Genomic DNA, 12,778 nt, shown 5'->3' with positions numbered 1-12,778 from the left:
GTGTCGCTTTCTTTTGTACTTGCAAAACCCAATAACAGGGAACATTTGTTACTTGTATTCAGGAGGAAAAATACTATTCTGCAGCACAGTGGCACAGAACTCTGGCAGTAACACGCTAGGAGTGAATCAACTTAGCCGTATGCCTGTAGCCAGGTAGATAGACTTATTTTCATCATTACTTCAAGCATAAATTAGGTTATAAAGTGTGCTGTCTTTATTAATTCTGATTATATATCTAATATTCAAATAAGATGCCAGTGGTGATTTTTAATGACTATCTACATATCATAGTTCCTTGCCAAGAAAATACTAAAAGAACTTGCACAAGTCTCATGAGGTTTTGTCTTTTACAGTGCTCAGTGGTGGTTTGTTTGGTTTTTTTTTTTTTTTTGCTTAATGAGGGAGCTAAAATAGGAAAAATAAGTCATGTATATATTACAAGTCCTTTTACACCGATAAACTACGGTTGTAAACAGAGCAAAGATAATTCAAATTAAGGCTTCAGTCATCTGTTTTAATTCTGTTGTGCTTTGGTTTTGGAGCTCAAGTGGCATAAAGATCATGCCTTTCCCCCCCTGTGGGCACAACCCAGTGCGAGTATGCTCACTGTATCTTGCCTGCAGATAACATTAGCCCATGCTTGGAGACTTGCAGTCTCATCTGTCAAACATGAAGTGTTTATATCCAGTATTTTTGTAAATTTTATATTGTACTAGTATGCAGAGACGTTGGCCAGAATCACCACCTCATGCTGCAAGGGGCACTTTTGCTTAAAGAGAAACAGTCCTTTCCCTGAAGATCTTTCAGCAGTAGCTTTCAGGCTTCTTGAAAGCCCCTAGCCTCCCTGTAGCTCTGGTTTCCTTGTGTTCCTCCAGATTAGCAGCTGCTCACTTTCTCAAGTCCGTCAGTGTTGCACTTTCTCCCCTCCACTGGAGGATGAATGACCAGTGTCAAAGGTAGGCAGCAAGTGTGAAAATCCTTGGCCTTAAGATAAAAGGTAATGGTTCTGGTGGCTCCCTTCACTTAGGAACTAAGCTTTTGCCAGCAGGACAGAGGACTGTTGCTGTCTGACCATCTGACTAATCCCCTTTGAATGCCTCTTTGACCTTGAATGGGGTTGTTACAGTTTGAGAGAATAGCTTGCAATGCAGAGCAATCAAAGGATGATAGAACAATGTAGTGATGTACATTCCTAGATTTTTATTTAGCTTCCAGTTTTGTTTTGAAACTGCATATGTCAATTAGAAGTTTTCTCCTTACCGGATACAAATCCATAATGCGCTTAAAATAGCATTTTTCTCCTAGCACTCTCCATCTTCTAAGGTTTTAAGTAAAAAGCTTTTATGAGCTGCAGTCTACCTCAGAGAAAGGTAGTCCTTTAAACTTCTGGAGAGAGAGGAAACTAAATACATTTGTTTTCATAATTCTCTGAGAGGATCAATGGACATGACCTTTCTTCTCTCATTCCAGTGTTGAAGTAGCACAAGAAGTTATACTGTTGGAGCCACAGGAAGAATGCAAAGAAAAAGATGTGTAAGAGCCACAGATCACTTTATATCAAAACTTCAGCAAGTTGGTCATTATCATTGTAAAAGTTTCTGTTGATGCAAAACAGGAAGACGAGACAGACCAAAGCTGAGAGAGAATACTATTTGAAGTATTGAAAGAATATTTTCTCATGATAAGTTGGGAGTTTGGTATAAAAGAGCTATCGCATACAGTTGTCCTTAGTTTGAAAAATTTTCATATTAGTAAGTAATTAACTGTTAATCTGCATGTGCTTCTTCACATTAAAATGTTAGGATTCTTTGTTTCTTCTGTCCTTACTACACAAAAGAAGTAAAATTACTTTAAAGGGCAAATCATTAGTATGTAGCTAAATAAATTTTATTACAAAAATAGTCTTGTGATTGAGATTCTCAGGAAAAAGTTGCGGAATAGGTTTGTGACTTAACTAGTAAAGTTAGTTTCTTTCTACAGATAATGGAGATTTGCATAGAAATTACTGATTTGGTAACAGTAGGCGTCTCTTCGTTTCATGGTCTTCTGAGGACAGTGTAATCCAGGCTGTATCTGCAGAAGCTGTTGGTTTGCTTAATATAATCCCAGTCCTGCAGCCACTTAAGAATTTGTGTAATTTGAGTGGGCATCACTGCCTGTGCAGATCTTTGAACAGTTTCAGTTTATCTAAGTCATTCTTTTAAAGGCTCCCAGGACCTACGTTTAGTCTTAACAAAAATTAACAATCCACTAATTAAACCTTGAGGTCTTCCCTTGGCTTTGGAGAGTTTTCTACCTAGTGGTTCACATTTGAGGTTCATGCCCTTTCTGGAGGCGATTTCCTGAGCTTGCTTTTATAGGAGAATTGTTAAAATTACGAAATCCTGTAAAGGAAGGGAAAGCAAATAATTAACCTTTTCTGTCTCTGCAAGATTATTGAAGATGGTGACCTTTAGCTTTCCAAGAATTCTGTGGGAAGTTTTCAAAGGGAATGTCTCTCTTCCTTCTGGAAAACTAGATAAAACTGAACAAAATTAAAACTTAAAGAACCTGAAAGTAGCAGAATTTAGTGATTCACAAGTGTAAGAAGTGGCGATTCTAACTGTCAGAACATCTTTTGATACTTCAGATCAGTGACAGATATTCAGGATTTGTCAAGTATCCCCTATGAGCAAGAGAACTACTACAGCGATATAGATTGTAAAACGCCCAGAGTGAATCATGCACCAACCAGCGTCAGCACTCCACTCAGCTCAGGTAACTGCAGAGAGGAAGAAGGAAGGACCAGTGAATTACTTAACCTTTCTGTGCTGGGAGTCAGACCTTTCTGCCAAGACTTACTAATGTAAAAATTACTGATGTGAATCACGGAAACTCCATTCATGTAGTACCAATGCAGAAGTGTCAGGCTTGGAATAAGTAACTGCAAGAAATGCTGGAGCTGTTGTTTGAAATCTCATTGTTTTGGTCTGGATAGTTACAACTTTGTAGTTAGAGCCTGTTTGGTCAAAAGAAATCTCTAGCATAGAACTAAAGGAGACTTTATGGGGACACAGCTGAAAAAGCCACTATCTGAAAGATGACTTGTTAGTTAATGGCAGCCTTCATAAATCAGAAGTTGGTTTAGACATTTAAAACTGATTTGGAGTGATACGTGTAGATTTTAGCATTTTAAAGACAGACAAAGTAGTAAGGACTTAGTATATTTTGAGTGTTGATAAAGTGATCTCAGTGTTTGTTGAACTTAATTCATTGCTCTTAAACAACACTTATCATTTGCTTTGTACTTTCATTAATTTGATGTAATATAGTATTCGAAATTTCTCAGTTGGCAGAGTTCTGCATAAATAATGTCTGAGGTGGAACTCCTAGGTAGTCAGTTTGGACTTCTGTTTTGAGATCATTTAGGGACAATGATCTCTTAGAGTTTCCTGTGCAGGTGCCTGTTCAAGTATACGAACAGGCTTTTTCTGCTTCCGTTGAAATGTGACCAAGATACAAAAAATCCAAAAATAATTTTCTAGCTTTGCTATTATCTTTCCCTTTTTTTTTTTTTTTAATTCTAGACGAAAAAATTCCAGTAGCCTTTGAGAAATGCAAACACTGCCATGCAGTAGCTTCAGATTCATCTTTCTGCGATTCTCAAGACATCTCCTCTGCAGTGTCCAGGACATTCACTACAGCCTATGAAGAAGGAAGGAGCACTGAAATTCCCTCAGTTGCTTCAGGAGTTTGCTCATCTGAATTGAATAAGCCTGTAAGTCTAGAAAATTTACCTTACGCCAGCCATTCTTTAAAATATTTTTTTTTTTAAATACTTTTTCTTAAAATAAATGCAAGATGAGAAGCACAGAAATACTTCTAGGTCTTTGTGAGTATTTTTGAATCCTGGATCTGCTGACATAATGACAGAAGTTCTGAGTGATTTCAAAGCAGTCAGTGTGTGCCCCTGATTTATACAAAGAGCTGGCTTCCCCTTGCACCTAATTGTATGTAAATGTTGACTGCCATCAAAGTGGCCTTGTCTGCCCTCCATCCCTTCGCTGGCTGTAAAGAATTACCATTTCCTAGCATTGGATCCAGTCATCTTGGAATACCAAAGTGGTAAATATCTGCAAAATCATTGGTAAAAAGGTTATGGTTTTGTTGGGAAAGGGGGGATTGATCACTTGGTCTTCTGGCGAGGCAACAGCAGGCTGCTTATCTGAACCACTCTGAATTTACAAGTGATTTGTGAACTATAGGATTTTGACTATGTGAAAGTGGGGAAGAAACCTGAGTGGAAATAAATACATGTGCATGTGTGTTCAAGTATGTAAGTTTTCATGTGAAACTGAAGAATTCTCAAAACTTAGTGGGGGGCGTAAATGAGTATGTAAATGAGTGATTCCTTGAGGATGAAAACTAAGGTGGAAGCCTCCATCTAGTAGTTTGGAAGCAAGTAAATGTTCCGAAAGCCCTTGTATTAGGGCAATAATTTTGTCCTTTTTATGCACAGACGTGGCATAATGTTATCAACTTTGTTGTATCAAAAAATCCTCTCTCTTTGGAGTTGACAATTTCCAAGGTCACTATAGTGATTTCCAGTAATCTTTTTGGAACTGAAGGTGTTCTGGAGCCACAGCATTATCTTAACTGTCTTTCCAGACAGTTAAATATGAAATAGTTGCCTTTATGCCTTTCTTATTGTTACTCATTGATGGGGTTGTCATTTAAAGATTAAATTAGAGTTTGTTCAGCCAGAACAGTAGTGACTGCATTTGTTGTCATCAGGTTAGGCCTGTGTCTTTCTGCTTGTGTAGCAGACAGTGGGAATTCATTAAGCCCATTAACAGTGCAGTGCTGCCGTGACTGCCTCTGCAGGGATACTTGATTGTGTCACTTTCTTGTCTAAAATCTTATTCTAGGATTAAGTGCATGAAGCACCTCTTTCCATTTTGAGGACAGTGAGGACTTGCCTATGATTACAAATTCTTGATTTTGGGGGGCTCTTTTGGTGAATAGGTGTGCCTGGCTTTAATAATTAAAGATTCAAAACAGAGAATGGGAACTTAAGAGATGTTGGAACTGTCCTTTCAGAGAAATCCCATCCAATTGTCCATGCAGAGTGTTGAAATGGATAAAGATTATGTAGTTGACAGTATCTTACGGCCAGCTAAAAGATGAGTGCACAGCAGCCCAAGCAAATTTTTTGACACATCTGGCTTACCTGGATGCTACCTCTGTTCTCGTATTTTGAACTGATTGAAGAGCTTATTTTAAAATTTAATGGTCAGTTAAGGCTTTAATTAAGGCCTTACCTCATTTTGGATTAAATATGTTGAAGGGGAGGATTGAAGACCAGCAGTTCTTCAGTTTACCTTCTTGTCTTGTGTTTCATTCTGTATGATCTTACACAGGATGGGTTGCCAGTAGTTACTTCATCCTTGAGAAGCACCAGGAAGGCAGCTGGTAAGACTCTTAACTCAGCCCAAATAGAATGATCAATAAATGGAGAAACAGATTTGAAAAGAAATTTTGTGGGTTTACTTCTCTTTTTTTTTTTTTCTCCTGGGCATCTCTTTTTAGAGGGATAAATATCTTTGCACACAGCTGTGTATTGCTAGTGGTAATTAGGTTATGGATTTTGTGTTTGCACCTGTAGACTAAGAACTCTGACCTCTAATCAGCCTACGTTTGAAATGTAAATATTACTGGCCTAAAATTTGCAGTACAGGATTGAGAACTGAACGTGCAAGTCTAGCTCTAAATGATTTTTCCATGATGAAATTATTTAAGGCTATTTGATAAACTGTGAATAAGCCAGGCTCGTGCAGGTTGATAAATGAAGTATGTCAGCAAGATGCTGTCATAATGTAAGCCTATATCACAGTTATTAAGGATTAATCACTGCTAATTAACTAGAATTTTTTTTTCCTATCTCAGCACTCTCACAGGCATCTAACCACTTCATTGATGAGCTGCCTCCACCAGCCCAAGAGCTGCTGGATGAAATTGGTAAGAGGCACTTCACCCAAAATGGTATGACGCTTGCCAGCTGTGTTCCATCAGGATTTCTCCCAAATCATTCACTACTAAATACACAAGAGCTTCCAAATTAGTTGCAGTCAGGTCAATGATTAGGAAGTCAGGCACCAACAGCTTCAGTAACTGCCAGTTATTTAAGTTCGTCCTTGAAGTTTCTGCATTTCGTGTAAGGGTTAGTTGCTGCTGCTGATAGCAGCTAGCCTACTGAGTGCAGATGTAATTTAACACTGAGATGAATTTTGTGTAGACTGAATTTTTCAAAGGTGTCCCGGAGCAATGCGTGTTCTCCATTAAAACGAAAGCAAGCTGGGCAGCTGTATCCCTCAGGTAGTTTTGCAGAGCTTAGTCTCAGTGATTTACACTTCTTTCTGTAATCACATACATCTTCAGACAGAACACAGTGTAAAAATTCAGCATTGTTTTTACTCGTGTGTATTACAGAGGAATTTGCTTTGGTTATTCAGCTATAAACTCTTCCTAAACTAACACCAGACATTGGGATAATTAAATGTGTATAGGTCCTGTGCTGTTCTAGAAATGAGGCACTCAGACAAGTTCTAATCTTTTTATTTCCTCATTCACCAAAACAAGAACATGTGGATACTGGCATCCAGTGAATAAATCAGATAATTTGTAGGATTAATATATGAACTAATGATAGATTATGTGAAGGTTCTCATCTAGGTTTGGATGGATAAAGTAATATAGTATTTTAGATTGTATACAGTTAATTTGGGAAGTATCTTAATCAATAAGGATATATGTTATTTTTAACAGAATATTTGAAGCAGCAAGATTCCATTGCTCAAGACTTTAAAGAGAAGGGAGTGTGTGACTGTGGAGTGCAAATAAATGGTTAGTTGATAATAGTCCTAACATAGAGATTACAAATAGAAAATTACTTCTGCATTGCTGCAAAATTACTCTGAATACTTGTCACTGTATGTTCAGCTGTACAATAAACTTGAATTCTTAGCTTTTTTGGTATTTGTGGTTCAGAAGGAATTTGAGAGGATTTTCCCTTTCTTAGTAAGGCTATATGCAGTGATTTCACAAATAGTACTCCCTGCACTAGTGTTTGCTGATTTTCTCCCGTGTGTTCACTCTCTAAAGTCTGTGGGGATCTGGTGTGGAAGGCTTGCAGGTCTGAACTATCAGAATTAATCTTCTACTTTTATTATGCCGCTGTAATGTATGCTGTGTTCAAACACAAGTGACAAAACCCACAGAAGTATAGACGGTAGGCAGCTGATGTAAAATGGAGCTGAAGTTTCCATTCTGGGAGGGTGGTTCAGTTGAGAAAGTGGCCAGTGCACACAAACTGCTTATGTTTCTTACTCACCATAATGAAATAATGCCTCTGATCTCATAGTGTAAGAAAATAGCATCCACTGGGGTAATCAATATTGTATTTCCTGTTCTGTTACAAAGATACCAAAGATAGCAGTAGTGAATCTTTGTGCTTCTGAAACTGCGAATAGTAATAAGTGGGAATAATTTTTAGATGTACAGCAAGTAATGTCAGAGGAGCAGAAAACCTAAATCTTCGTAGGCTCTGCGTTTGTTTCCAGTGAGTCAGAAAGTGAGGAGTAGTTAAAAAAAAAAGGACAAAAAAAAGAAAAGAAAAAAAAAAAAGGCAGAACATGAGTTAGTCTGTAAAAAAGCTAAATAGCATAGTCACTTGAGAATGATACTGGCACTTGTTTGTGTTATCCTACAGCTTTGTTAGATCTCTTCCCAAAGGATAGAAACTGCTGAGACTTTATTCATAGGAGTATCTTGGCTTTAGGTGGTAAGGAATGCAGCACCCTGTATTGCTTGCTGTTCAATCACTGTGGTTTTGTTGTATTTGCATAAAGTACAGCTATTTCAGACTCCATTTTTGTGACAGCCTACTGCTTCCTGCTTATCATAGCTTAGCAGAAGGTGGCTGAATATATTCACATGCTGTAGGGAACAGAACTCGCTGAGATAAGTCTTGGGGGGGGTGATATCATTGGATTTTGCTAAGTAGGGTAACAAAGCTAACATCCACAGGTTTTCTTTTGATTTGTCTTCCATATCTAGGATTGTAAGGGGAAAGATTAAAGATTAATTTCCACATGCATTTTTCATTTCAGTATGAAGCAAATTGTTCGGTCCTGTGAATCTAAAAATGTGTTACAGTAAAATATTTATCTAGGTCTTGCTACTGGCCACCTTTGACTGTAGATAATGTGAATTTGCTTAACTGGCAGAAAATCAGATGACTGAGGAAAGAGTAATTGAGAAGTGGACAGCTGGAAGCTTCCCAAGTGCAGTAAATAAACACACATTTTAATTTCTTTATTATCTTCCTTCATGCCTTTGATATTAAAATCTTTCTGTTTATGTGAATAGTTCCCGATCAAATTAAAATAGAAGACAGAGAGTCAAAAAAAGAATCTGAGAGAAATGAGAAGACAAATCATAGTCTGTGGACTAAGGAGTCATTTAATCTAGCGGAGGAAACAGAAAGGTATGAAAAAAGGACAATAAGGCATGTTTGGCTTTGAGATACAGAGATTTAGAATAATGGTTCCAGTATATTTTAACAAGATTCAGTGCTTACAATAAGCCAACTTTTTTAAGACCCCTGATAATGATGACTGTTTTCTTTTAAAATGTGTAGTATTAAACTTGCCAGCATCCATTTAAAATATTTTATTCAACAGGGCTCACTCTACTCTTGATGATATTTTAGAAAGAATGCTCCATGCGGTTCCTGGAGATGAGGAGATCCAAGAACACCCCCAGGGACACACGCTTGGGTTAGCTCATAATTGATACTTTGTTCATAAGTTTATTTTGTTTATGTTCCATGTATAGACTTATGCAGGACTTTTCAGAAAAGGGGCTGTCACTCCTTAGAGAACAGTGTGTCAGGGAACTTGCCTGGAGACGTCAATCTGAACTCTTCATACTAAATTGAGAGGGGGGAAAAAGAATGTTTTGTTAATATAATTTCCTGTAGGTGGAAAGCAAATACTTCAATAGGCTTGGAAGGCCGTGCATATTCTTCACAGAAATCAGAGATAATTTGACAGGATGGTGGATTTTTTGAGATAGAGAAGAATGTGTGTATTAAGAGAACGTAATCATGAAAGCTGTTTAGAAAAGACTTCAAAGAAGAGTTTGGGAAGATGGTTATAACCGCATTCCATAACCAGGAGGATCTTGCCAACAGGGCAGACCGATTCCTGCGGTATATATACTGCCGTGTTCATAAATGTCTTGATCCAAAGCCCATTCACACTTACAGTCAGACTACATTTACTTAATGCTGTTATGTAAGGAATTACTGGAGTCTGCGTATGGATGTAAAGCTAAAGCACATCTGTAGTCTTGGAGGGGAGAGGCAGTTTGTGGGTTGGAGGGGGCAGATGCCCATTATAGGTCAGGGTAGAAATAAAAAGGCATCTAATATCTCCAGAGGCTTCTGTTCTAGTGCTATGTATTCATCCTGTCTAAAAGAAAATACAAAAAATTGGGATGATACACAAAGCTCTGTCATTCAAGGGCTGCAGGCCTGCAAGATCCAGAAGATGCCAGAAGGAAGAAGGGAGAGGAGGAAGGAGGAGCCGGGGCTGGAGGCAGAGTGCCAGAAAACTGTGCAGGGAGTTCAGAAGGTCCTCTTCGTCTGTAAAGCTACTGGATGCTGTGCTGGGCAGTATTGCATTTATTCTATTGTTAGCACTGAATTTGTTGAGCTTGCACAGTCTAGTTTTTTTGCTTTTCTTGATTTCCCCCATCTGGGTTCTGTTTCTGTCCTGTGCTTTTAAAGGAGAGGAAGCTGCTCTAGACTTAAACGCTCCAGAAACACTTGAAAATTTTCTGATTTTTTTGGGCAGTTGAGACTGACAGTATTATGGACTGTTTGCTGGAGTTGCAGAGTGTGTCTCATAGTGAGAGTGCTGTTTCCTCTACTGACTCGAAAGCACTGAAAGATAGCTGATAATCCCGTGTCTGTGTCCTGTCTTAGCACTCCACCTCTCTGGCTTAAGCACCTAAATGCTTCACACTGTAAGGACTTTGGTTACTATCAGTATGGTTTGGTAGGTACCTGTGATGTATATGCTAACGCCATTAAATCCCTTATACATCTGTTTCGGTCTCATCTCCCCTGGCTTTGCTATAATAGAAACTAGAAGTAAGGAGGAAGACACAAGATAAAATAAAAGCGTTTCCTCTGTTCTGTAAGTCCAAATCTCCATTAGGAGCTGTCAAAGCTGACTGGTAATTCTACAGCTAAAGTAAAAGGTTGCCATTTTCAGCATTTCTCAGTTAAAGATGTTTCCTGTTACAGGAAGGGGGCTGACATACTTGCATTAAGTTAATGTGCATTTAGTGCTATGTAAAAAACATGAAAGAACTGGCATTTTGTCTGGAAAGAAAAAGGCAGTAGCTTTTCATTTTCAGAGAGGACTTTTGATTTTTCAGTGTGTAGCACAAGATGACTTAAAGGAGGCTGATCTTCAGTCTTGTGGGCATTTAACAATTCTACAGCAGTCAGCTCTGCAACACGTTTTGCTCTCCAGTTAGGCACTCAAAAGTTTGAAATGTCCCAAATCCCTAGTTACTTTTGGAAATGTCGATGGTAATTTTTAAACCTAGAGATCTTAAGGTAGCATCATTGTGCTTGTTATTTGCATAGCATTATCATATATGACCCTATTTTCTGTCAGACTTCTAGAAAAACTGAGCTGGGATTGGTCTTCAGGTTTTGAAAAGAGAACGATTTCTGATCACAGAGGGTCCTGTGTAATGCACCCAACAGCAACTGAGCTGAGGCTGGTTTCTGATTACAAGTGCAAATTAATGGATCTACCAAGGAGATCTGTTGCGCTTGATTCAGCATGCTGCTATGTGCCAACTAAACGGGAGCTTTCTCTTTGAAGTGTTGTGTGGCTGTATATGTTCTTCTTGGTTCTGAGCTGAATTTATATGTTTTTTAGACACGCATCCTGAAGATCAGAAGTCCCACTTACAGGAACAGCTGTCGTCACCTTCACCGTTCAGGTGAGCCTCTCTGTGAATTAAATTGGGCTTTTGGTAGAAATTCATGTATTCTCTGGCTGCATGAGATACATTTTTGTTTTCCGTGCCAAGGAGGCGAAAAAGGGGCAATATGAAATCCCATTACTTTCAGCTTGTAGTTTGATATAAGAAAATAAAACAACAACTGTGTAACTTCTTTCTTTTTTTTCCCTACAGGATAATTGTTTCGCATCAGAGCTCTCCTACATGATTAAAATGGATAGTGAATAAATTCTAATGTATCACCTGCTTACTGCTGCTTGTACAGTATACAGCCTGTGAATTGCAACCCTTTTTGGCCACATAAACAATTCTAAAGCTCAGACTTCGTTTGACTGCAGCAGCAAATACAGAAGAAAATCTAATGCTCTACTTTGTAATACAATTTTTACTGGTTTTACACCATCATTGCATGTAAAGGCAGTATCAGTAACATCCCAGAACTGAACTGTTTTCTGAATATAACATCCTTATGAAGCTGGCTACGTGGTGGTGGGGTTTTCCTGCGCATGCACGCTTTCATAAGCAAAAGCATTTCTTGCTCTGTTGCATTATGCAGTTTTCAGCGTTACAGACAGAATGATTGTAATTCTGTGGACTGCTGTTACTGCTCAGGCACTTAAATTTTTCCATGCTGGAGTGTGGAGCACTGTTACAGCCCATGTAGTGGATGTTTTTCCTTGCTCATTAAATGTAACAAGGTAATTTCTTGTTTTCTCTTTTCTTAGTGCTTTTGTGATCTCGTGTTGAACTGATTTGACTGATTAAGGGGATTAATTGCTGTGCAAAAAGCTAATGAGAAAAAGGCAGTGTTCTCCAGAGACTGCAAGTGCAGCAATACATTCCCTGCCAACATTAGACGAGAGTATGAGAAAATCTGGTTAGTATTCCAAAGATACCTGTTGTTTAATTAAACTACACTCTTGGTAGGCCTCATCCAAAAATAAATGTCCCTGGATATAACTGAGCTTTGGATCAGGATTTTGATGGGCACAGCAACTTCCTATTTAACTTTTCTTGTGATAAATACTGTTCAGGTACAGGAGGTGTGAAGATTGTCCTTGCCCCCTTTTAACAGGCACTGGGATTTTGGCTGCCTTTGTACAGCTGGGTGTGCCACGTTGCTTTTTCATTCCTGTTCATGTAGGGAAATGCTGCCTATCTGTAATGGTTAGTTAATTTGGTTTAACAATACTAATAAACGTTTCCAAAGTTATTGTGCTGCCATGTGGTTCTTTTTCTGGTTTTGGAGGTGCTTTTTTGGGGTTCTTTTTTGGTTTTGTTTTTGGTTTGTGGCGTTTTTTTTCACTTGTTACTAACTATGTTTCCCATCATTGGACTATGTATATAACCAGATACCGATAGAGCTACTCCAGGGAAAATGCTGCAGACTGGCAGACTTGGGGGAGCTTTCTTCAGAAGAGATCAAGAAAAACATAAAAATCTTTAATCCATTAGTCGTGTGGTGGTAGGGATAGGGCTAGAGCAGAAGCACCAGCAGCAAGGAGGCCGCAGTTTGAGTTCTGCACCTGAGCTGCCAGCGGTGCCAGTGCCTGGGACACGGGGCTCACCTCTGTGCATCGCACGGTCCTGTCCAGGCAAAAGTTTAGTATTTTCTAACCAGGGCTCATATCAGCTGCAGGTATCTGGTTTTCTCTGTGAATTCTGTGTCCTTGCTGCAGGCATAACCACCTTA

The 12,778-nt window shown here is 38.7% G+C and overlaps 1 protein-coding gene across 1 annotated transcript in view; it reads left to right on the top strand.

The window, feature by feature from the left end:
- The window catches only part of TEX14 (testis expressed 14, intercellular bridge forming factor), a 33,648-nt gene extending 22,331 nt beyond the window's left edge, over nucleotides 1-11,317 (top strand). Inside the window, exons 19-30 of the mRNA XM_059829235.1 lie at nucleotides 63-153; nucleotides 1,471-1,533; nucleotides 2,630-2,757; nucleotides 3,567-3,757; nucleotides 5,400-5,451; nucleotides 5,926-5,997; nucleotides 6,805-6,882; nucleotides 8,407-8,524; nucleotides 8,721-8,816; nucleotides 9,565-9,674; nucleotides 11,001-11,064; nucleotides 11,260-11,317. Of these exons, the coding sequence (XP_059685218.1) occupies nucleotides 63-153; nucleotides 1,471-1,533; nucleotides 2,630-2,757; nucleotides 3,567-3,757; nucleotides 5,400-5,451; nucleotides 5,926-5,997; nucleotides 6,805-6,882; nucleotides 8,407-8,524; nucleotides 8,721-8,816; nucleotides 9,565-9,674; nucleotides 11,001-11,064; nucleotides 11,260-11,293 (1,097 nt within the window). The 3' untranslated portion in view covers nucleotides 11,294-11,317. The remainder of the gene's footprint in view (nucleotides 1-62; nucleotides 154-1,470; nucleotides 1,534-2,629; nucleotides 2,758-3,566; nucleotides 3,758-5,399; nucleotides 5,452-5,925; nucleotides 5,998-6,804; nucleotides 6,883-8,406; nucleotides 8,525-8,720; nucleotides 8,817-9,564; nucleotides 9,675-11,000; nucleotides 11,065-11,259) is intronic.
- Nucleotides 11,318-12,778: the final 1,461 nt, after the last annotated feature.

Source organism: Gavia stellata, chromosome 25 (assembly GCF_030936135.1).
Source record: "Gavia stellata isolate bGavSte3 chromosome 25, bGavSte3.hap2, whole genome shotgun sequence".
NCBI lineage: Eukaryota > Metazoa > Chordata > Aves > Gaviiformes > Gaviidae > Gavia > Gavia stellata.
This window is presented reverse-complemented; position numbering and strand designations above follow the sequence as displayed.